The 24,391-nt window shown below is 41.3% G+C and overlaps 1 protein-coding gene across 2 annotated transcripts; it reads right to left on the reverse strand.

Moving 5' to 3' along the window:
• Positions 1 to 605: 605 nt before the first annotated feature.
• Positions 606 to 14,118, reverse strand: AK3 (adenylate kinase 3). Of its 2 annotated transcripts, XM_082783773.1 has the most exons (6): positions 13,819 to 13,956; positions 13,356 to 13,576; positions 9,911 to 10,030; positions 4,174 to 4,346; positions 2,124 to 2,242; positions 606 to 744 (listed from the first exon to the last, which is right to left on the reverse strand). In XM_082783773.1, the coding sequence occupies exons 3-6, from the start codon at positions 9,969 to 9,971 to the stop codon at positions 621 to 623; spliced, it is 477 nt and encodes a 158-aa protein (XP_082639899.1). In that variant the 5' UTR covers positions 9,972 to 10,030; positions 13,356 to 13,576; positions 13,819 to 13,956; the 3' UTR covers positions 606 to 620. The 2 variants fall into 2 exon arrangements, with proteins under 2 accessions (XP_082639899.1, XP_082639898.1); XM_082783772.1 differs by lacking the exon at positions 13,356 to 13,576 and having other exon boundaries at positions 13,819 to 14,118.
• Between the last annotated feature and the right edge of the window lie 10,273 nt (positions 14,119 to 24,391).

Consider the following 24,391-nt stretch of genomic DNA (forward strand, 5'->3'; position numbering starts at 1 on the left):
GTGACCATTTTCCAATCTCTATCTATATAAGGAAGAAATTTTTTATAAGGAGGGTCGTAAGGAGCTGAAAGAGATTGCCCAGGGAGGTTGTGGATGTCCCATCACTGGAGGTGTTTGGAGTCAGGCTAGACATGGCTTTGAGCAACCTGATCAAGCAAAACATCCTTGCCTGTAGCAGAGAGTTTGGACTAAATTACTGTTAAAGGTTCCTTCCAACCTATGCCAGTTCTGGTCTGAAAGTGCTTTTTGCAGACTGAAAGTCAGTTCATGAATGATTAAGTCAACCAAGATGCTTCGTAGTTAAGCTGTATTCTGAAATGTGTTTCCTTCACCATTCAGTATTGCCAAACATTAATATTTTCTGATTAACAGATGCAGCAGTAGGTGCTTTTGTTAAAGAGTGTTACTATATTACAAAAATTAGGCATATCTAATATTAAAAACAAATACAGCATTAGAATGAGACCCACAGGAGATAAAGTTTTATCAGAAGGTAGGTTGCGGACAACAGCAGAACATAATTATTGATCAGTCTGGTACACTACTTCAAGAAATTCTTGACTGCTGAATCTCATGATCATGTGCGTGCTCTGACAGATGAGCAGAAGATAGACCTAATTTCACCTGGGAGTGGCAGCATCTTTCTGGCTCACATCTGGCAACTTGGTTTGGAGAAAAGCATAGATATGTGGCCAGATTTTATTGGTTTCTGTTCCAGAGAAGGATTTCAACAACCCTTTTTCCCTGAGGAAGAAAAAGAAAAAAGCATTACAGAAGTCATGTTGTTTGAGCATTCCAGGATCTCCACCTCACTCTAAGATTGCCACAGCAGAGCATGCTGTGTAGATGGCAATTTAATGCCAGGAGTAGTCATAACATTGGGAATGTAGGTTGGACGTGCATTACTCTGTTCCTCAGACAGTAAGCTGTTGGCCACATCAGTTCAAAAAACTGGTAGCTGTCCACAGAGTACTTAATATAACAAGCTATGATGAGTAAAAATAGGAAGAAGTAATCAAGTCATACAGCACATCCCATACAGCACATCCCATACAGCAATCATCCAAATAACTGAATTTTAAAGTCAGACCTCAAGAATCAAAGAACATACATCAGCACAAGCAAGCAACCCAGACACAATCAAGGTATTTTGAATTAGTTCCAGCAGTTAGCTTTATCTGCAAAGTACATTGTTATAACTATAATATTAGCTTAGGCCTGCATTTTACTGTGGTGCCTTGAGGCAGGAAAACATCGTAAAGCTACTGGTCAGCAAAACTCATTGTCAGCCCAGAACAAAATCCCTTCTCTAAAACTGAACCAGTCCAAAGATGGAGCTTTCAGTTTTCTACTCAGCAGTTTTGGTAGAGAGTAAGGAAGGGTGGTGGATAAGGAAAGATAGAGGAAAGACAGTCACTTCAGGATGTTGTTAAAAAAATCTGGTATGTTTGTCTAGGCACGATAAGACTGAAAGCAGTAATACAGTATTATGTATATATTACTAATGTTTTATTTGCACAGCAGACCAGCTTAACATGAAGAGAGTCTTTGTATACAGTTTTGACCTTAGAAAGAATTACTGTTCTGTTATCCTTCCAAAGTGCTAATGGCTCTAGTATTCTCAAATAGCTAGTTATTAAGAGTCTTGCTAGCTGTGCATGTCACAGTCCTGTTCTTGTAACTGCCACTTCTGAATTCCCATTAACAGTTTTTTCTATTAATGTATCAGTTTCTTGACCCCTCGTCTATTATGAGGGCTTCTACTCACACATCCAGAAAGAGAAAATACTCCCTAAGTTTCCAGGATGAGAACTCTCTCTGTTGCCCTACTAAACAGAGCAATGTTGCTCAGAACGCTAATAAAATGTAGTGAATAATGCACAGTACTCTATGTAAAGCTAAATATGGCTGCAGCTGAAGGCTCTTTCACTAAGCTGACTCCTGAATAGGTTTCAAGTAACAGTCAAAATCATACTAATTTTACTGGTTTTATTTCTTACAGAGCTGATGAAAGATACACTGCTACTCATACCATGTTCGCTGCTGTAATAATAACTCTATAACTGCAGAGATTTGTTCCTTGCTGATCTAACATGGAAGAAGCATAGTGTTTTACGACTTACCGATAATATTCTAGAACAGGTCTTGTTTCTGCATCGTAAGCCTGCAGCCTCTTGGTAACCGTCTCTGGCTTATCATCATCTCGCTGAACAAGTGGTTCTCCGGTAATATCATCAATGCCCTGGTTATGGTTAAAAGTAAACACCAATGTATATTCCTGTTTAAGTATGTTCTGTGTAACTTTCTATTTAAATTGCAATCAGTTTCCATTTAGTCCAACTATAGACTTCTGCTTAGAAAGGTTACCATCTACATCTTATCTGGAATATAAGATGTTGACTTTCAAGTAAGACAGTCCACCAGTTAAAAACATTTTCTCAGTATTGACAATGAACATCAGGTTATAGTTACTTGACTAATTCGAACTCTGGAACATTTGTTGAATGCTGGGAATATGTGTACAAAACTGTCTGTCATGGTTTTGGCTGGGATAGGGTTAATTTTCTTCTTCCACATGATATTGTGTTTTGGATTTACAAAGGAAAAGAAGATTGCTGGTAACATGCTAATGCATAACAGCAAACAAGCAAGAGGACAATTTGGCCTTTGTTTGACAACCATGAAATAGAGAAAGGAATTAATGATCTTTTTAAGTCACACTGCAGAAAGCTTAATATTTAGCAACTCTGTACATCAAAACATGGCATAGAACCCTACAAAAATCTTTCTGTGATTTAGTAAACAGAGGCAGGGTCTTGCTGTGTGAACTATGACGACTACTTTAGCACACATTTCAAGCAGTTTCTTGAAGGGTTTCTCAAAGGTTTCTATCTAACATCTGTGCAGGAAGCCATAATAGTGCCTTAGTTGTACCTATTAAATATTCAGCCTGCAGTTTTGTATTAACTGTGAAGCCATAATCCTTTAGTTTTGTTGAGCAAGTAAGCAGTTACATTTTTTTCAGGTCTGCCAAATAACAAAGACAACTATATTACAGCTATTCAGCTCTACTCCATGGTTTCACTTAAATACTATAATAACTACTTTAATATGTTGTGATACGCTTGCTTCACTAATTAAGTGAAAAGCAGAGTCGAGCATTCCTTATAGCAAAGCTGTTACAGCTGAAACCCACCCTTTGGTATGTCTGTTAATTCACTTTTGCTACGTGCCTGTATTCTTCTGCAATTAAAAATAACCATAACTTATACTCCATGTTTTAAACAATACATAGGTAGTGTTTCCAGTTGCTCACTTAAAGCGCTCACCTGCTATTTTAGCTGGTCTCTTTTCCTGAAACACTGAAAACTCAAAAATACAAAGCCTGCTATGATTCTGACTCAACTTATTAGAACTTGCAGGTGAAATGTGATGCTGCAACAGGTAAGCCATTCAGAGTTAAGGATGAAACACCGTGTTAAGCAGAGATAAACCAAGGCTAATCTGAGTACTTCAAACATTTTTAGGGTAATAATGTATATTCGTTATCTTTCTGTTTACTGTTCTTGCTTATGATGTCTTAAGCCATAACCTCTGTTCTGTTGAGAAGCTTCTCTGACTAGCAAGTTTCTACACCGAATTTTGCAGTATGACAACCGTTCCTCTGAAAATTTTCATCTTGATTATACAGTAACACAGGGAAAGCATTAAGAGGATCCCTCTGACTGGTACTACCTGACTTAGTGTACATCCTAGATACAAAGAATCAATCTCTGGAGGAAGGGAAACTGTACATTAACATGTAACTGACTTCACAGTTAGCTACTGCAGAGCAGGCTGAGAATATGTCCAGCTCATATGCCAGTATGCAAGTTTTTCAGATCAGTGAACAGCTAATAAGAGCTTATGAAACAGTATGCGGAACTGGCACCACGGTGTTTCACTCTGCAGAGGATAAGCACATTGCCCATCAGCTTCAGCTTCTACCAGGGCACTGGCATACCCTGAGAGGCAGTGTGTTACCAGGCAGCTTCTGTTCACTTAAGAGATGAAATGAGCAGTTCTCTTCTAAGCTACTGTATTTTGCAACAACATATGCATAATATTTTAGTACAATCATCAAATGCAGTGCAGCATTTATTTAGCACCAACATTAATATGTGTACTGCTTACCCGCACTTTAGGAGGACTGAATTCAAGATTGTAGACTCTGCCACTAGCAGGGTGGATCCAACGTGCTGTGAGCCGACATTTTATGTTTTCAAACGGTACGTCTAGGTCGATCACAGTGTCTATTTGACAAACTTTATCCAAGGCTTCTGCCTGAGCAACCGTTCTAGGGAAACCTTTTCAAAGGAAATGACTCCATAAAAATCCAAAGACAGAGTTATAGTCAGAATTAGCTGGATTTGATCACTAGAGAAACTACAAGTCAGACAAAAAAATGCGTTTTTGTGCTCTAACGGTTGAAAAGACATCAGATTTTTTCTTACAAAATATTACAGTTTGCTCTATGAACTCAATGGCTCCAGTGGACTGCCTTCAAAGGCTCATGTTATTAGTAAATAAATCTAATGTAACTTAAGAAAGAGGGGGGGAAATTGAGAAAAAGAAAAACAAGGTCACCACAAAGACTTTATGATGAAAAACTGACCACAAGTTTAATGATCAAAGCTGCTGTAGAACACGCTATTGCAACACAGACTCGCTAGACTAACACCGCTACCCGCTAAATTTTTGCATAGTCTCACACTTCTCAGTTGTTTGTAATTTTCATTATACAAGTAATCTTCTCCTTAAAGGCAAGTACTGATAGATACAAAGTTAAGAAACTCATCTTTGCATGGCATTGATTGATGGAAGTATTGTCCAAGTAAGGGACTAGCTAAAAATTAGTTTTACAAAAAAAAAAATAAAAAAAATTGCCTATTGCCTTAAGGCTTCTGTATCTTGTCCACTGTATCTCAGAAGAAAGAACTGATTCACTCGAGCCAAGCTCTTGCTTGGCTAACAGACCTGGTTTGCATCAGAGTCATCAACTGCCCTCATCCCATTTCTCTTATGTTCACATAAGCACATGGAAGTGCTTCTAAATGTTTAAAGCAGAGGGAGAGTAAGGACTCCAGCACTTGCTGTTCTTTCATACTACTGACAAGCTATTCAGCCACCATACATCTTAGTTATGCAGCTGAAAAATGAGTTTTCCTTAGACTGTTCTGAGAAACTTCCTCAACAAAAATAAGTGCCTTTAGATAAGCATTTCAGTGAATCCAGCAGTTCCTGCTTACAGAGTTTTCTCATTACAGAGAAAATAATCTACAAGATGTGATAAACGGTGAAGAATCTAGGAACAGACAGAGAAATGCCCTAATTATACAGCAGATAAATCTAAGCAGATTATACCCACATGCATGACTCAGATTGCTACATCTGCTATGATTCCAGAAGCCACCAGTGGAAATGTGTATCTGGCTATCTATGCACACAAGCAGCTCACCAGCTCTATTCAGTCTGACCTGGCTGACCTCAGCTGTTTGTTTTGAGTTGCTGTTATCAAACTAAAGACCTTCCGTTTAACATATTTCAGCAGAATACTATTGTTCCTATAAAGCTGTTTATGCCAGAACTATCATCCATTGTAATTCACCAAACCTCTGTTTGAGCTGAGGCATAGCTCCCGCTCCGGAACTTTAAAGAAGGCGGCATATTAACATGCAGCAGAAATAAGTTTATTTTTTTATGCTCTCCATATCATCCTCCAGTTGGCTGTTAATAGTTGCCAGTGTGCCCAGCTATACTGCTACACATGCAGATCCAAAAGACTGGAACTGCATGTACACAGGACCAGGAATTGAGTTAACATTCCTTTACCAATTATTTTCCATTGCAGTCTCCACTGTGGGGATTAAGACTTTGTCTTCACAAAATCAGAACAAAAGTGGAAATAAAGCCAATGAAATAGATCACTGCAGTAGAAAATTATAATAAAGCACTAAGGGACAAAGAATCATTAAATTATAGAATGGTTTGGGATGGAAGTATCTAGAGTATCTAGAGTATCTTTTGTAATAACCATGCATCCCAGTTTTGTGTTGTATGGGTGCTTGCTGAGCGTGCACTCTGTGGCACTGATGAAGATGTTAAACAACACTGGACCCAGTATTGACCCCTGCACTACACCAATAGTGACTTGCTTCCAGCTGAACTTTGTGCCCAGCTGTTCAGTCAGTTTCAGTCTGCCTCACTGTATGCTAACCCATACTTTGCCAGTTTGAGGATGTTAGGGGAGACAGTGTCAAAAGCCTTACTAAAGTCAAGGTAAACAATATCCATTGCTCTCCTCTCATCCAACAAGCCAGTCACCTCACTGTAGAAGGCTATAAGGTTGGTTAAGCATGACTTCATAAATCCTTGCATACTACTGAATACCATCATATCCTTCGCTGTGTTTTCTAGGACTAGTTGCTCTGTTACCTTCCCAGGGACTGCAGTGAAGCTTTGCATCCTGTAGCTCCTTGCATTTTTCTTCTTGTCTTGCTTACTATAGGAGAGACATTTGCTCTCTTTCAGTCTTCTCTCCCAATTGCTCTGATGTCTCGAAGATATTTGAGAGTGGACTTGCAATTATGTCAGCCAACTCCCTCAGCACGTGTGGGGGCAACCTCTCAGGCCCCATGACCTTACATACTTTCAGTTTGGTTACATTCTCTCTAATCTGGTCTTCCTCCATGAATAATGTCTTACTTGTTCCAAACTTTTCCTTTGTTTTCTGAGGCCTGGGATTCCTGATTTTACTGGTAAAGACCAAGGCAGAAAAGCTACTGAATACCTCAGCCTTTTTCATGGCCTTTGTCACCAATGCCTCTGCCCCAGTCCGTAGAGGCACACATCTTCTCCAGTCTTTCTTTTGCTATTTGTGCACTTGTGGAGTCTTTTCTTGTTACCCTTCACATCCAGAAATCTTGGCAGATTCAACTCCAGGTGGGCCTGAGCTTTCCTAATGTTATACCTGGCAATACTGGATAGGAATTCGATAACCCTCCTGGGTCACCTGCCTGGCTTTCACCTCTTAGACATATCTTTTCTATGTCTGAGTTCATTTAGGAGCTCCTTATTCATTCATGGAGGCCTTTGTTAGATTTCCTACATGTTGAGACGGACCTTCCTTAAGCTGGGAGCAGATGATCCTTGAATATCAAGCAACTCTCGCGGAGCCCTCTTCTCTCCAGGACAATATTCCTGCTTTATTATTTTATTTTATTTTATTTTATTTTATTTTATTTTATTTTATTTTATTTTATTTTATTTTATTTTATTTTATTTTATTTTATTTTATTTTATTTTATTTTATTTTCCTCCAAGCAGATTGTCGAAGAGGCAAAATCAGATCTTCTGAGATCCAGGGCTGTGGTCCTCATTTTTGTCTTGATATCTCCTCTCAGGGTGCTGACCTTCAAGATCTCATGCGCACTGCAGCCAAGGATGTCCTCAACCTTCTTATCTGCAACCAGTTCTTCCTAGGTTGTAAATATCAGGTCTAGGAGAGCACCTGTACTTGTTGGCTCTTTGTCTGCCTATGCTAGGAAGTTGTAATCACTGTAATCACTGCAGTCTGAATATCTAGATCACTTGAGCCCTGTTACATTGTCCTTCCAGCAAAACCAGGTTGGTTCATGTACTGCAGGAGGACCAGGGCCTGTGAAGTCACCCTTCTTCCAGCTGTTTGAAGAAGGCCTCATCTACTTCTTTCAACCTTTTCAGTTCTCTTAGCCTTCCTTTGTATGATACATGCTTCAGCCCCATGTCCATTCCACAGAATCACAGAATCATCTAGACTGGAAGAGCTCCAAGATCACCCAGTCCAACCTCTGACCTAACACTGACAAGTCCTCCACTACACCGTATCACTAAGCTCTCTAGTGCACCTATGCTGGCCTGCCCCATCTGGAAATCTCCATCTTACATTGAAAGATATAAGAAATATAAAGTGGCAATATAAAAATATAAGATGTATACAAAGAAAAATGTAAGATACATACAAAGCTACTTTCTAACAAGGCAGCACTCAGTCACTACTGACTGTTCTATGGGGTTAGAACACCCCACGTGCATGAGCTTCCATTTACCTTTGGTGCACTCCACAAGACTCCTGACGGACCATTTGTGCAGCCATTTGAGGTCTCTCTGCCCTCTGGCATATCAAATACCACTCCCAGCATGGTACTGTCCGGGAACTTGCATGGGTGCACTTTGCTGTGTTCTTTATGACATTTAGAAACTGTAACTGTTGTTTGCTGTATACTGATCATAGAACAAAATCACAGAATAGTTTGGATTGGAAGGCAACTTAAAGATCGTCTCATTCCAACATCTCTGTCCCCAAGGGACAGCTTCCACTTGACCAGGTTGCTCAAATCCCCATCCAGCTTAGCCTTAAACACTTTCAGGGATGAGGCATCCACAGCTTCTCTGGGCAGCCTGTTCCAGTGCCTCACCACACCCCGAGTAAAGGATTCCCACCTAAAATGTAGTCTGAATCTACTCTCTTTTAGTTAAAAGCCATTACCCCTTGTCCTATCACTACATTCCCTGACAAAGAGTCCCTCTCCTGCCTTTCTGTAGGTTCTCTTCAGGTCCTGGAAGGCTGCTGTAAGGTCTCTCCAGAGCCTTCTCCAGGCTGAAGAACCCCGTCTCTCTCAGCCTGTAGAACCCCATCTCTCCCAGCCTGTCTTCATAGGAGAGGTGCTTTGGCCCTTTGATCATCCTCATGGCCCTCCTCTGGACTCATTCATATCAGTCCATGTCATACTTGTGCTGAGGGTCCCAGGGCTGAATGCAGGACTCCAGGTGCGCTCTCACAAGAGTAGAGCAGAGGAGCTAGAGCATTTGACAATGAAAACTGAGGCAAAGAAGTCATTGAGTACCCATAACCCACAACCCAGGTAACCAAGTCACCTGTTTCCTTTCAGAGAGGGCCCACAATTTCCCTGGTCTTCCTTTTATCACGAACACTGAGGACTGTGGATGTTTCACACCCTCTAAACCAAAAACCACACCAATAGTTTTTTAGTTTTATCTACTGAGACAAGATGTGACCAGAATCTGAAAATACACACATCCACCCCAGACTCTATCTTTGTGATGCACATCCAACCGTACTCCCAAGGGCTGGAGACGCAAGAGCCACTTGGTCCAAGATGACAGTGGCAAATGGATTTTCTTTCAATTCTGATCGCTGGAGCTATGTGCTTCAGCAGAATTCCAGTACTATTTGCTCTAGAGAGCAGAACCAATAACCAAATGAAAGAGACCTTTTAGAACACTCGAGCAATGGTTTTGCTGGTGATATATTACACACAGCACTGCTGCAATGCTCCCTTTTCCATACTTGCCCTGTTGCTGCATCACATGCCTGCCTACCGTTCTATTTACATAACTCCTCAGCCCCTTTCGTCAAAAGTGTTCCATTTTCCAGAGACTTCTAAAAGAAGAGGCTTTAAAAATGCACTTCTTAAGGCATATTTTAAACAATGCCTCTGTTATTAAAGGGGAAATAGAAGGATTGACAGAATTTCCAGTTTTGAAATCTTACCATTTTGAGGAAAAAGGCCTTTTCAACATAAATTAAACATCCCTTTAACACTCTGAAGGCAGAACGAATCTTGTTGTCTTTACAGCCGAAGAAACTAGGGCAGACTGCCTGCCAAATGGTTCACCACAAGCTCACAACACATGCTGTACTACGAGTGCACACTTGTAATTGAAAATATATACTCAAGCATATATGAGCATATACATAATATATACTACATACTTGAGCACTGCTACTGGAACCCAGCTACCCATTAGTGACCAAAGCAATCCAAAATTTCTTCTCCTTCCACAGTGATATCCCAATATGTTAACTTACCATCCAGCAGCCAGTTGTACCGATCTAGACCTTTTAGTTCATTCAGCATCAGCCGTGTCATGATGTCATCTGGAATAAGCCGTCCCTGATCAATGTAGGACTTGGCAAGGATTCCAACTTCTGTGAAAGTAAGAAGAATCACATTACAGTACCTGTGAACTCCAGCAGCTGAAAAAAAAAAAGCCCAAAACACTGTAAACAATTTGTTTTGAACAAGATGGCACAGAATGGTGAAGCCATTAACTAGGCAGACTGTACGCTTGCTAAAGTTCAAGAGATAATCAATTGGGATCTGATCTTACAAATGTGTGTCAGACTAATTTGGTCAGTCTGTAGCTCCACAGACAGCAATGGCGCATTCAGCTCACTTCTTTCCTGACACACCCCCAAATTTTACTAGTAAGCATTTGAAAGACAAAGTTCCAAAAACTAGAAACAGAAAGAGTTTTCAAAAGAATAATGAAGAAATGTAAAGCAGCCAAGCTCAATAAGATGTCAGCTCTCAGACTTCCTGCTGAGGAATTTCTTTTCTCAGTGTAGTGGCCAGTTATCATCTTATGACTTCAGTATGAATAGAAACTCCACTGGTATTTAAGACAGCAGTATGCAATGGGACACACTTGCCAGAAACATATTTTTATAATTACTAGAGTTACAAGAGGATGTTTATAGACATTGTAAACTATTTATAGAAGAGCACAGTCATTAGTATTTTCCCATGGCACCGACTAACCTTTAATACCAGTCATTTAGCCCACTGGCCTGCTAAAATGTCATACTCACATCACAGATCCGGAAATCACACCATGTTCTGACATCACATGCAGTAGCATGCTGTAGGTCACTCGAGCCATGGCTACTGCCAAGAAGAAATCCATTTGCCTGGGCCTTGTTCTCAGCACAAAGCCTCCATGACCCTAGGTTATAAAACAATTACCTAATTCTGTGAGTCACCTGAATAGCAGCTAAATTGTTTTTTGTTTTGTTTTTTTTTTGTTGTTGTTGTGGAGCTGCTGAAGCATTTACTAGAGGCTAATTCAGATCTAGTTACAGTACATTAAATGGGAGAGAAAACAGGATGGACTGACATTACTGATACCACCACTTTCAGCAGGAAGCACTGAAAAATGCAAGCCCCATCACTGGATGCAGTATTAAAAAGCACAATGTACAATGACTCTTCTTCAGACAAGGCCTATGAAAAGCACTAGATGCCCTCAAGTAATACAAACAGCAGCTTTAGTGTTAAGAAAAAATGGGGAATAGAAGGACAACTTCCCCATATGGGATGTTCACATCTACAGATAGGCTTTGAAAAATATGAAAATACTTAAAACAGTATAAAATATGCACAGTGCACCATGGTCAGGCTTCAAATAATTGCCACAATGTGGAAGAGAGTCAGACTCAGAAAAGGCCAGACTCAGATGCTTTGAGTCCTGCAGCACTGCACAACTGGAAAGAAGATGACAGCCTGTTTGAGTACAAAGTACCTGCTCTTTTCCATACCTCCCTTCTTCAAGGTCAATAAGTCATACCTTTTTTATTATCCTAGTGCACTTAGAACTATGGACCTGCAAAACAGTCTGGAAAGAGGAATAAACTGCATCTAGATAGTTTAACGTGCACTTGGTGCCCAAAGCTGTTACTGATTTACATCACAGTATTGCTATATCCACAGTTACAGAAGAATATGTGCAAGGCAAGCTCAGGAGCGAACAGCAATACCAACATACTTTGGAAAGACAAATGATCTTTTGGGCATAGAGAGGCTTAGGGTGTGTGGCAAGCTCTAAGGCACGCAGGTACCTTAGACCAGTAGAACAGGAAACACGTTGCCTTTCGCCACAAAGCTCAGATCATCTAGAAGGTCAACTATTGCAGGAAGAAAAAATAGGTGTGATTATTAACATGAGACTAAATAGTTATGCTAAGACAAGAAATTTGTGTGCTTGTCTTTACCTATCTTTTTTCCGTTTGGGGGGAGGGGAGCTAGTGGGGTTTGGTTGTTTTTTGTTGTTCTGTTTTATTTTAAGCTTGGGTCTGAAACCACTACAGATATGGCAGTCTTTGGCATTAAAGGCAACACCATTTTCTTTCATGTCTAGGTGGATAAGAGATATCTCTGCTTAAAGGTTTTGCAGAAGATTGGCGTGTCCTAACTGTATACAGTGCACAAGCTTTAGCCATACTCAGTCTGCAGGCTGCTTAGCACTACAAGAGAGGTTGTCTTGTTGTTCACTCTCCATCCTCCAAAGCAGCAGAATGTGGCAATAACTGTAACTTGCTAAGGATACATGTTTAACAGGATTTTTCAACAAGGCCACTTTCAAAAGAGAATAAATGCTAATAACAGCCCCATACAGCTACTGCTAATTGCATTTTATTTTCAATATGTTTAGGCTGTTCAACCTAGCCTAACAGTTCCCAAAGAACTGGGCACTAAAGAACTCTTGTATTATCACCAAAACTTGTTTCTTCTTTCCCTCGACTATGCTCATCAAAGCTCTCCAAGCTGCCTCTCGTACCCTCTTACCTTCCTCGGTACACTGTTTCTGCTACCTCAGTGCTCATCTCACGTTTGGAGACCATTGCTGCAAACAGCAGCTCACTTTCAGTAACATTAAGACAGAGTTTCATCTGGGTTAATTAGTGAGCAGGAAACTCTGTAGCAGATTACATTCCATGGCCTCTAACGCTGAGTGAACTTTATAACATTTTACACTGACTTCTGTCCTCACACAGTTTTTCAGTGTGTCTGCTGCACTTCATTTTTACATCTCCATTCTCCTTCACATCCTTCCATCTATCCAATCCATTTTGCAGTTTTCTTTACACTGCTTCATGGCTCCCTCATCAAAGCAAGCAATGGGGTATTTCCACTTGCCATTTATTCTTCTCACACACCCCTCTGCTTGATTTTGATACTCTTTGATCCTGCTTCCAAGGTATGACGCTCAATGCCAAGAGCTGCAAACTGAAGCTTTTCATAAACAGCATATTTCCTTCCTCCCCTGGAATGCCTTCCCTTCTCGCTAGATATTACTTATACTGAAGGTTCATAACAGTACCAATTTTGGTTTTGTGAGCCTCTGCAGAGAACAACTTACCCTAGCACTATGAAACGGATGAAGCATGAATGTGTTCAGATACGCCTGCACAACTGCTGCTCTGAGCAAATATTTAACTTGGAGACACCAACCACAGCGAGGTCAGTCAACTAAGCCAAAGTCATTATTCGTACCGAGCAAACATAGTTTGTGTGAAAAGGGATGTGGACATTAAAAACAACCAAATGATTTCATAATACGGACCATTTTTCGCCTTCAAACATGCGTACAAGCCGTCAAAACCAAGCCCGCCTGTTCCCTGACCCACTGCAGCAGTGGTGCAGCGGAGGGAGTCCTCCACAGCTCCCAGGTGCTGGCAGCACCACCACCCTCACCTGGCCCTCACCACGCGCAGTCCTCGCAAGATTTCGGAGCACAGCACGAATACAGCTGATGTGCATGCCGGAAGGGGACCTTCCTTCACTGCAAAAACCCACCACAGAGGCACTTGGGGGGTATCTCGGAGGAGAGACGGAGGGTAGGGTCCAGGACCACACGGTACGCGTAGTTCGCACCACCGAATGCCGGCGAGCCCGCACACACAGGGTGCCACGACCTAACAGCAGGATAACTCATTAAAAGAAATAAACAAGCAAACAAACAGAAGGCAGGCGGCCTGAAAACGTCGCCACTCCTTTTGGGAGACCGCCGCAGCGCACAGCTCGGGACCGGGCTGCTGGAGGGGCCCCGCCGCCGAGCTCCAGGAAGAGGAAGGGGGAAGGAGCGCGGAGAGCAGCGCCCCGGCCGCCGCGGGTGGCGGGGGGCGGCCGGGGGGGCTCCGCCGCCTCCGCCGCTCACCTGTCCTCCTCTGCATGTTGTCCCTCAGCAGGTCCCCGCTGGAGAGGTGCTTCAGCCCGAAGTGCTTGATGATCCGCGCCGAGATCGTGCCCTTCCCGGAGCCCGGGGGGCCCATGATGACGGCGCGCAGCAGCGGCGGCGCCACCATTCCGCGGCGGCCGCCGGGCCCTGCTCGCCGCCACGGCCCACGCCGGGCGGGGACAACGGGGAGAGAGGCCCGCGGCGGCGCCGCCTCCCCCCGGGCGGTGCCTCGGCCCCGCGGGGTGGCGAGGAGCCGGGCTGGGGCCTGCGGGCTGGGGGAGCGGGGCGGCGGTGACAGCTGCGCTGGGGGGGTCGTCGTCGGTCAGCCCCGGGGGCAGAGGAGGGATAGGAGCTTCACGTGAAAGCCCAGAAATAGCCCTCAAAATATCGAGACCGAAGGAAGCCACGCTAAAAAGGGAAGCGTCAGCCCTTGAGAAAAGCGCAGAGACAAGGAAACAGCCGTATGTTACCACCACCCTGAAAAATATAAGAAACGGGGAGCGTGCCCGCTGATGCTTACAACCCCCCTGATGTCCACGCTCCCGCTCACCAGCAAGCCCTTGTGACAGCCCGAGGACTTTCCCAGGAGCTCCGCCACGGCCCCTCGGTCCCTGCCCTGTCCATAGGAATGGCTTTTCCCAGTCCTTGCCCTGCATTGTTTGGATTTCCCAGCTCAGCCTTGGATGTGGCTTGTTATCTGGCTGTCACTGAGCGATCGCTGGGCTGTTGACACATCCTGCTGCTGTCACTGCCCTGCTCTGCTCATCCCTGCTCAGGTGCCGTGCGGCTGTGCTGCGGTCACCTCAGCTGCGGGCTCGCTCACCCTCATGCAGCAGCTCTGCTCTTGCTGCTCTCTGCTATATAGCTCCAACCGAAGCGTAGCGGGCAGATATGTTCTTAAAAACATGGGCCTGAGCTTAAAGATACTTGAATGTGAACGGCTGCAAGTTGTCCTTGCTCTGAGCACTGCTGTTTCAATGATACCCAGAGGTCCCGTCCCACCACCACGATTTCAGTGATTCTCAGCAAAATGCTTTTCACCAAAAAAGAAGGCTGTACAGAGTGTTAAATGTTCATTGTCATGTCCACAGCAGGAAGGATAAGCCTTCCAGGTAAGGGTTCTGGAGATCTCGCCATTGGATCTCAGCCATTGTGAACAAGGATAGCAGAAGCGAAAAGGGATCTCACAGAAAGCAGAATTAAAGACAAAATGCACATTAATGAAAATCAGCTTTCCTTTTTATAACTTTGTTTAATTGAAATAGTTTTACAAGTCATTTGCAACAACAAGAGCAAAACACTCCAATGGACGTGTGGTATTTAACAACAGTATGAAAACAGCCCAAAGAACCATCAGTAGACAAGATGAATAGCCTTAACATTCAAGTATGAAAACACTGGCTGAACACAGAAATCTTGGTACATAAGCATAAATCTTAATATACAGAGTAAACCCCATAACTGAACTTATTACTACCTTTCTTTATTCTAGAATTCAGGAGGACAGAAAGAGTGAAACATTTAGGGCTTTAGGGGTGTTCCCAGGGAAACAACTCAGTCTGCCAAAGCACCAGTTGCATTCACAGGCTGGAACACAACTTGGCAATAAAAAGATATTTAAATATTAGAAGCCGTGCTATTTATTTGCAGCTTAACACTTCACATAACCTTTTGAAAGGTGGAAATTCACAAAATGTGTAGAAGAGGTCTGAGTGTTTCTAAAGCAAATTTGTGGGGAAAGGGCAGATATCATATGAAATTAATAGGCAACAAATGCTAGATTTGTCAGAAAGATCAGTAAACCTTATCTCCAAAGTCACCACATATAAAAAGCAGAAACAATTTATCTGCATGTTAAGGAAGGAACCTGGGGGTCATCATCCCTGCAGGCACTAATGAGCAGCTGAGAAAAAATACAGAGTACAGCAAAAATTATCCTGCTGTCAACAACTACTTAGAAACGTGTCTGGACTTCAGAAAGGATAGGCAATGGCTAACAACACTTTTCCACAGAGAGGCACTTCCCCTCACAGACACACTCTTACTAGCATACGGTCTTTGCAGAACGAAGTATGGGTAACTTCATTACAAAATTTATGTACTAAAATAAAATACTATTCCCTTCTTCCCAGCTATCTTTGTGAGAGTACAAACCTCATCCTAGCAATTTTGTGCAATAATTGTGACATAATCAGAAGTGCAAAAAGGAATAGTGGGAGGATCTGTAATAGTAAAATTGATAGTTTATTAGTCTGTAAACACAGTCCTGCATGTAAAAGCATGCATGATTTCTTCTGCAGCATCATTTTAACATTGGGAATGTGACATTTCATTATATTCATTCAGATTGAATTATTCATATCGTAGCACAGTAACCAAGGCTTAATTAATACAACCTGCATTGTGTTCTGAATTTACCATTTCCTGCTTACCCACCAAATGCCTTATTCACACATGTAGAATGTACATGCAAGTTAAAGTCCTGACTATTATTTAGTGAGATTATTGAAGTTGCCCTCATGCTAGCTGAATAGGAATCAGAATCTTATTTTAAACCAGTCAAAATGTTCTTTCCAACAGAGTCTTTCAGATTTCTCAGTAGTTTTTCAAAATTGAGTATTTCCATAAAGTTCTTTATAGCTAAATTGTCAAAGGAGTTCCAGTTGTGTCTTCTCCTTAGAGATCTAAGGAAGAAATTATTCTCTATGTGAGGCACTGGAACAGGTTACCCAGAGAAGCTGTGGATGCCCATGCCCCATCCCTGGAGGTGTTTAAGACCAGGCTGGATGGGGCTTTGAGCAACCTGTTGGGAGGTGTCCCTGCCCATGGCAGGGGGTTTGGAATTAGGTGGTATTTAAGGTCCCTTCCAACTCAAACCATTCTGTGATTCCGTGATTCTATTATCTAAACCCTTTTGAGCTTGATATATTTTTTGATAAATTATATATTATAAAATATATATAATATTTAATATAATATATATTTAATATAATATATTTTTATAAAATATATAATATTTTTATATATTTTTTACACCAAAATGGTTTTCTATATGAGAAAGAAGTTAGATCATTACACTGACTTTAGTACGGTTTTTTGATTTGGTCTCCCAGATCATTTTTGTACCTCGTCTCTGATGTTTTGTTTTGGAGGGGAGGAAAATTAGATTGATGAAAATTAGCTGGAATCAAGCTCAAATTGTAGTGGTTCACATTTCCTAGCCTGCTGTTGGGGTTTAACCCATGAGGCAGCTAAGCAGCATGCAGCCGTTTGCTTGCTCTCCTGTCCCCCAGGCTCCAGTGGGACAGGGGAGAGAATCTGGGGGGAGAAAAAAAAAAAAGAAAGTAAAAACTTGTGGATAGAGATAAAGACTGTTTAATAGCACAGAAAAGGAAGAGAAAATAGTAATAATGATGAAAGAATGTACAAATAAAGTGATGCACAATGCAATTGCTCACCACCCACCGACCAGTGCCCAGCCAGACACCCCCAGATCTAAAGTTCAGCATGACACTACATGGTGTGGAATATCTCTTTGGCCCATTTGGGTCAGCTGTCCTGGTTGCATCCCCTCCCAACTTCTTGTGCACCCCCAGCCTCCTTGCTGGCAGGACAGCACAAGAACCTGAAATGTCCTTGGCTTTGTGTAAGCACTGATCTGCAACAACTAAAAGACTGGTGTGTTATCATTATTATTCTCATCCTAAAACCAAAACACAGCACCTTACCAGCTACTAGGAGGAAAATTAACTCTATCCAAACCAAAACCAGGACACCTTCCTGGTGGCTGTTAAAAAGTGTCATTTGTCTGTCCTGGGACCTAGTTCAGTAACCATTTAATAGCCAAGTGCAGGAGGTAGAGCATACACTCATCAACTTTGCAGATAACGCCAAGCCATGATGCCTTAGCTGATAGCCCCAAGGGCAGGTCTGCAGTTCAGCAGGATCTAGGCAGATGGGGAAATGAGCCAAGCAAGACTGTGATGAAATTCAACAAAAGCAAGTGCAAAGTCCTGCACCTCGAGTGCACTAACTACTTGTCATAGTGGAGGCTGAGTAGTGACCTGGAAGGTAACAGCTCTACTGATAAAACCAAGTAGGTGCTGGTGGACAGCAAGATAAACAGAGATAAACAGCCTAGTATGTGCCCTGGCAGTGATGATCAGTAACATCCTAGGCTATCCTGATAGAAGCTTACTTAGCCACTAGATCAGAGGAAATGATTATCCCTCTCCATTAGGCACTCCTCAGACTCCATCTGGATACTGTGGCCAGTTTTATTTCCCCCAGTACAAGAAAGACGTTGATTAATTGGAGCAGGATCAGCAGGAAGCAACCACGATGGTTGGGGCTGGACAGCAGGAACCACCAGAGGCTGAGGGAACTGTACTTGTTCCACCTGGAGGGAAGGGTACAGCGGTACCAAACAGCAGCCCTCCAACACCTGCAAGGGGGTTATTGCAGAGGCAGAGCCAGGCTCTTTGCCAAGGCGTGTGGCAGGACTCATGGAGGCTTTTAAGATCAAACTAGATAAAGCCCTGAGCAACCCAGCCTGACCTTACTTTGAGCCAGGGGTTGAATTAGTCTGTGATGCTGTATTTTTAAATGAGATACCCTCTTAATTACGTAAAAAAACATCAAGTATGCATTGCATGTAGGCTAGCACACATATACAATATATTTGTAAATTCTCTCAAAAAAAAAAAAAAAAAGTTTACCATCAAAAACTCTTGAGGGACAAATTCTTCCTTTTTAATTAGTTATAGGTTGAAATAGCTGCAATTGTTTGCCTTAAAGTAGCAAGTCCATGACTTTTTAGACAGCAGACACAAACAGCTGTGATTCCTCATTTAAGTTAAAATAAAGACTTATGGTTTCCAATGACATGTAAAACACTGTAACTTTTGTGGTATTATTCCTCAATTTATTAAACATTCCAATGTACTATTTTTTCCCAGATGCTGAGTATTGTAAATTAAAAGCTATCTATAACAACAACTGTCCCAAAACTCTTAACTTTCCTAGAAGATGTTTCTGAAACAGAAATTTACTGTCTATATGACAAGCATGTTGCACTTAAAACTTTATTTATGGCAAAAATACAACACACCTCTTTTGTAAAGTCAAGAATTTATTGTTAGCATAACTGAAATAAGACCCTAATGTAAGAATTATCATTAATCCAGATGTAATAGTTACTGGGAAAAAAAAAAAAAAAAAGTGACTACACTGAAAAAGTCTCAACAGTAGCAACAATAATACAGTTAAAATGGGCCCAAAGAGTCGTGGTTAATGGAGTTAAATCCAGTTGGAGGCTGGTCACTTGTGGCATCCCCCAGGGCTCAGTATTAGGGCCAGTCCTCTTTAATATCTTTATCGATGATCTGGATGAGGGATCAAGTGCACCCTCAGCAAGTTTGCAGATGACACCAAGTTAGGTGCGTGTGTCGATCTGCTCAAGGGCAGGAAGGCTCTGCAGGAGGATCTGGATAGGCTGGACCGATGGGCTGAGGACAACTGTATGGAGTTCAACACTTGTTAGTGTTAGGTAAGAGGTTGGACTCGATGATCTTGAGGTGTCTTCCAACCTATAAATTCTGTGATTCTGTGATTCTGTGAAGTGCCGGGTTCTGCACCTGGGGTGCAATAACCCCAAGCAGAGCTACTAGCTGGGAGATGAGTGGTTGGAGAGCTGCCAGGCAGAGAAGGACCTGGGAGTGATGGTTGATAGTCGGCTGAATATGAGCCAGCAGTGTGCTCAGGTGGCCAAGAAGGCCAACAGCATCCTGGTTTGCATAAGAAACAGTGTGGCCAGCAGGGCTAGGGAAGTGATTGTCCCCCTGTACTCAGCTCTGGTGAGGCCGCACCTCAAGTACTGTGTTCGATTTTGGGCCCCTCACTACAAGAAGGACATCGAGGTGCTTGAGAGAGTCCAGAGAAGGGCGACCAAGCTGGTGAGGGGTCTGGAGAACAAGTCCTACAAAGAATGGCTGAGGGAGCTGGAATTGTGCAGCCTGGAGAAGAGGAGGTCAGGGGTGACCCTATTGTTCTCTATAGGTACATTAAAGGAGGCTGTAGCGAGGTGGGGGTTGGTCTATTCTCCCATATGCCTGGTGGCAGGACGAGGGAGAATGGGCTAAAGTTGCGCCAGGGGAGTTTGAGGTTGGATATTAGGAAAAACTTCTTTGCTGAAAGGGTTGTGAGGCATTGGAATGGGCTGCCCAGGGAAGTGGTGGAGTCACCATCCCTGGAGGTCTTTAAAAGATGTTTAGATGTTGAACTTAGTGATATGGTTTAGTGGAGGACTTGTTAGTGTTAGGTCAGAGGTTGGACTTGGTGATCTTGGAGGTCTCTTCCAACCTAGACAATTCTGTGACTTTGTGATTCTGAAAACTGGCACACATGTGCGTGTACACACACACACACACTTCTGCTGGTCTTACGTTCACTATTCTTTCCTTCCCTTGGCTCTGAGGTAAGTGGTCCCATATGGGTGAGGGGGAAGGTGTTGGGGTGAGACACCAGCACATAGAGTCCTCCAGCAGGAAGAACAAAATGTTCATATTGATGGTTTCTTCCTCTGGGGTCCACATGGAGTCACTTTTGCATGTTTGCTAACATGCTCTTACACTTTGCTTTTTCAACACTGGTCTGCAGCTCTACATGACATCTGAATTTACTATATACAGTCCTTTCTGCAAATATTAGTTTCTTTGTCCTTTTTCCTATCCCTAGAAACAGTGCTCTCTATCTTCTGGTCTTCATATCTTTAGCTGACTGCTGGTGAACTGTTTATTACTGTGGGGTCTTCAGTGCCAACTCTGTCCACTGTCTTTTATCAGCCTCTGTATACTGTATCCTGCATCTACAATTCTCATGGCTTGGATATTGTACCAGACTTGCGTTTTTCTGTATTACTTCACTATATTAAAGTCATAAGTATAAATCTACAAAGAGCAACTGCTTGTTACTGCTATCTATTTAAAATTATGGCACGGTTCAGTCATACCATGAAAAGATAACAAAAGTAAAACAAATTACTTGTTAATTAGAGAAATGCTGTCACAGTTAAACCAAGTAAAGCAAAGCTGGAAGCAGCCCAAAAATTGTCTAGACAGAGCAAGTCTGACAAGCTTTCTTTCTGAGGCCTTGCAAACTTAGTACATACCTTATGGCCTGTTACTAGAAATGGCAGTACGTTATCACAGGGCTACATAATTACAAGTTGATAATTGTCTAATACAGTATTTTATTTGTCTGCAAAACATTTGTCTTCCCAGTCTTTCTTTTGAGATGCATTCATACTCTGTAATGAAATAATCATACTTGAATTCTATAAAAAGCACTAATCACAGATTACTTAGACATTCCTCAAAATACAGCTAATGGGAAAAGATAGCAAATTAAAGTAAGACAGAGGTTACACAGCTGTGTTTCTGAGCCTGTGTGAAAACAAGTGGGATATATGTGAACTAAGAAATATTTAGAAAATAACAAACATTACCTTTTTGGACTTGGAAGGCTTTTAGGTTAGCAGAAAGCAGAGCTCTCTTCAAAATTTCTGCATTATTTATCCCAAGAAGGAATTAAATATCAGGAGATTGTCACATTCTGCAACCATTTCTTTCATGAAAATAACCATACTTCCTAAGTATTAAAGACAAACCAATAATAGCTTTACATTATGAGATTAAATTTTAATGATTATCCAGATCACATCATTTATATGAAGACTTCCCAACTTCCCTGCTAGTGGCAGAGGGATTAGATAATCTTTAAAGTCCCTTCCAGCCCACCTCATTCTATGATTCTGTGATTCTATATTAGTAAGATATCTACAATCTGACATTCAGTCTCTCTGCGTCTCCTCCAGGCAGTTACTAAAAATTTTCATCCTGATTCTAGAAATCCTTGAATTCCTAGAACAAGCTACCAGTATTGCTAGGGAAAGGAATTCCTTCTTCAGTGGCATTAGACACATGCATGACATGTAGCTTTCACTGTAGGTATACTTATATTATACTGTTGAGGACTGTTTTTCAGTCTGTCTGTCAGAGGCTGTTTTTTAAAATGTCTTACCAGAGTTACAAAACGACATTCTGTCTGCCAGTGGAGTGATCCATTTCTGAGGAAAACTGTTTTCCTGTTTTTGTTTTCACATGTCTTGACACGAAACAGATACTAGCAAATTGCTAACAGATGGTAGCCAGTCATCAGAAGTTCCAGCAAAGTGATGAGATGGACAGAACTAAAAATGTGTGTACAGGAGATCAAGGGAGTACACAAAAGAATGAAAATGAGCCAGGGAGTTCATTTGAACTAGACACATGATCTTGACACGTGTTATGCAAATCAAAGGGTTCACTGATGCAAAGTTCAGACAATGCAGTGAAAAACTTCTGTGGTTCCACTAGCAGCATCTGGAAACATTTTATACAGCTGTCTGTACAAAAGACCCTCATGATTTCTACCACATTCCTTATCTATCACCTCATAGCAAACTTACTTAATTAGTACCTTTTAATTACATCTGCAGGGTCTGCAAATACAGAAAGAAGGAGACAAAATAGTTCCTTGAAAATAAGAAACACTAGGTTTTAGACATCCCTTCCGCTAATTATTATCATGCATTTAACACTCTTGAATTCCAAAATGGCCCCCACATTCTGAAAACTGAAGGAACTGTGCAGAGTTTGGGGCAGAATTTAATTCTGTGCAAGCTGGAAAACCAACCAGCAATTTATCAAGATTTTTTAAATAATTTTTGTGCAGAGACTTTTGGACATTGATTTATTAGGTTGGAGATGAGAAATGATGAGAAGTATATTCTTGACCTTCCTCCCACACACAATTTTCCCTTAGCATTGCTTGGTGAATTACCGAGCAGAATTTCAACTTTCGGCTGCACAAGATCCACTATCTCTTCTGTGATATCCTCAGTCAGAGGTAAATTTCTCACACACAGAGATATGTATGAGAATAAATTTCTGACATATAGAAAACTATATTCTTTTGATTCCTTAAATATATCAGCAAAAAAAAAAAAAAAAAAAACTTTTTCCAAAAATTCAGATGTTTTGCTGTGTACAAGAATAGCTCCGCACACTTCGCACGTCTCAAACATCTTGTGCTTACACTTGAGCTAAAACTGTATTCCAGCTTTCATATTCTGTTCCTCTTTATATGTATATATAAATATATAACTTTGTTTCAGTACAGATGTGCTGATTTGGTTTGGGTGGGGAGTCCCTCTTGTTTTTGCTTTTTCCTTTAAAAAAAAATTTAGTCTCCTTGATTACAATGGAGCATAAATATATTTCCACACTTTCACAAATTTCCCTAATAAGTAACACAACCATATTGAAGGAGATAGTTTGAGGAAAAAAAAAAAAAAAAAAAAAAAAAAGCTTTTTTTTTTTTCTGTTGTTGCTATTTTTTGTTTTTCTAAGTGACAGTGCAGAACTTACAGGAGATCAACAGGTGTATTTTCAAGGTGTTTTTCTTTTGTTGTTGTTGGTTTTTTTTTGTTTGTTTGTTTTCTTTTCTTTTTCCTTCTAGTACAGGCCATTCACTAACATGTTAATCTTATTTTTAGACGCCTCGTAAACTTAAGATTATTTAAGTAGGAAATTTATTAATTTAATATAAACTTGGTAAAACTTACCTGTTGAATTCAACACCATAAGAGGAATTGTTTAGGAAGTTCAGGTTGTTTCCCAAGACAACCTTCCTGAAAATGTGTCATAACATAAAGGGAGAACTTTGAAAGGCTTCAAGAATAAAGTTAAATTGGCGTTTTGAGCCTCCAGCTAGGAAGAACAAATGGTCTCCACTGAACATTGTTTTTGTCTCTTGAGAAAAATAGTTATGTAAAGTTGAAATAGCATGGGCACTGAGGCATCTCCCTAGATGCGTACAGTGTCAACTACATGTTGACATCTATGCAAATAAGAAGTTGTTGCACTGAGATCCAACATGCCCTCCAAACAAACATGCTGTGGTCAGGTCTGCTAGCAGCACAAAGCTTTTCTAAGTAGTAAGATGCTTAACTTAAGGGATCCATATGAACTGAAAAGTAAGTCTGCATATATATAGAAATATCCTTTGCATCATTATTATGAAGTAACCTACTTCTATGATCCCACCAGATTACCAGAAATAGAAAAAAATATATATACCGGAGCTGGAACTCTAAATTTATACTGTTTTCTCTGGCATATATCCAATATATTCATGCATCCATACATCCATCTCTGAAAATTATCTATGTTCATCAAGGCATGTATTATAAAATGCATTAAAAGTCATGTATTATATAAAAAATAATTCATTTAGTATTACACTTAATATGAAAGGTATGGCAAAGGAATAAAACTGCATGAATGGTAAAGGCTGCATGTCCTTAACCAAGATAAGCAAGATCAGTTAGAGCTAAAGCTAAGGGTCTTTCAACACCTGAGGATATGTTGTATTCACCAAAACTACGACAGATGAAATAACGCCCAAAATGCACTGACTTTTGACTCTGTTATTTTCGTATAGAAGTCCTTAA

The sequence above is a fragment of the Aythya marila genome (genome assembly GCF_965140915.1).
Source record: "Aythya marila genome assembly, chromosome: Z".
Classification (NCBI taxonomy): domain Eukaryota; kingdom Metazoa; phylum Chordata; class Aves; order Anseriformes; family Anatidae; genus Aythya; species Aythya marila.

What these genes read in the sequence shown, in the direction of transcription:
- AK3 (XM_082783772.1), bottom strand. Translation starts at nt 13,966, where the DNA reads ATGGTGGCGCCGCCGCTGCTGCGCGCCGTCATCATGGGCCCCCCGGGC. An exon ending in GTACAACTGGCTGCTGGATG is followed by an intron (nt 4,347 to 9,910) that starts GTAAGTTAACAT and finishes TCCTTTGAAAAG; the next exon opens with GTTTCCCTAGAACGGTTGCT. An exon ending in TCAGTCCTCCTAAAGTGCGG is followed by an intron (nt 2,243 to 4,173) that starts GTAAGCAGTACA and finishes AACCATAACCAG; the next exon opens with GGCATTGATGATATTACCGG.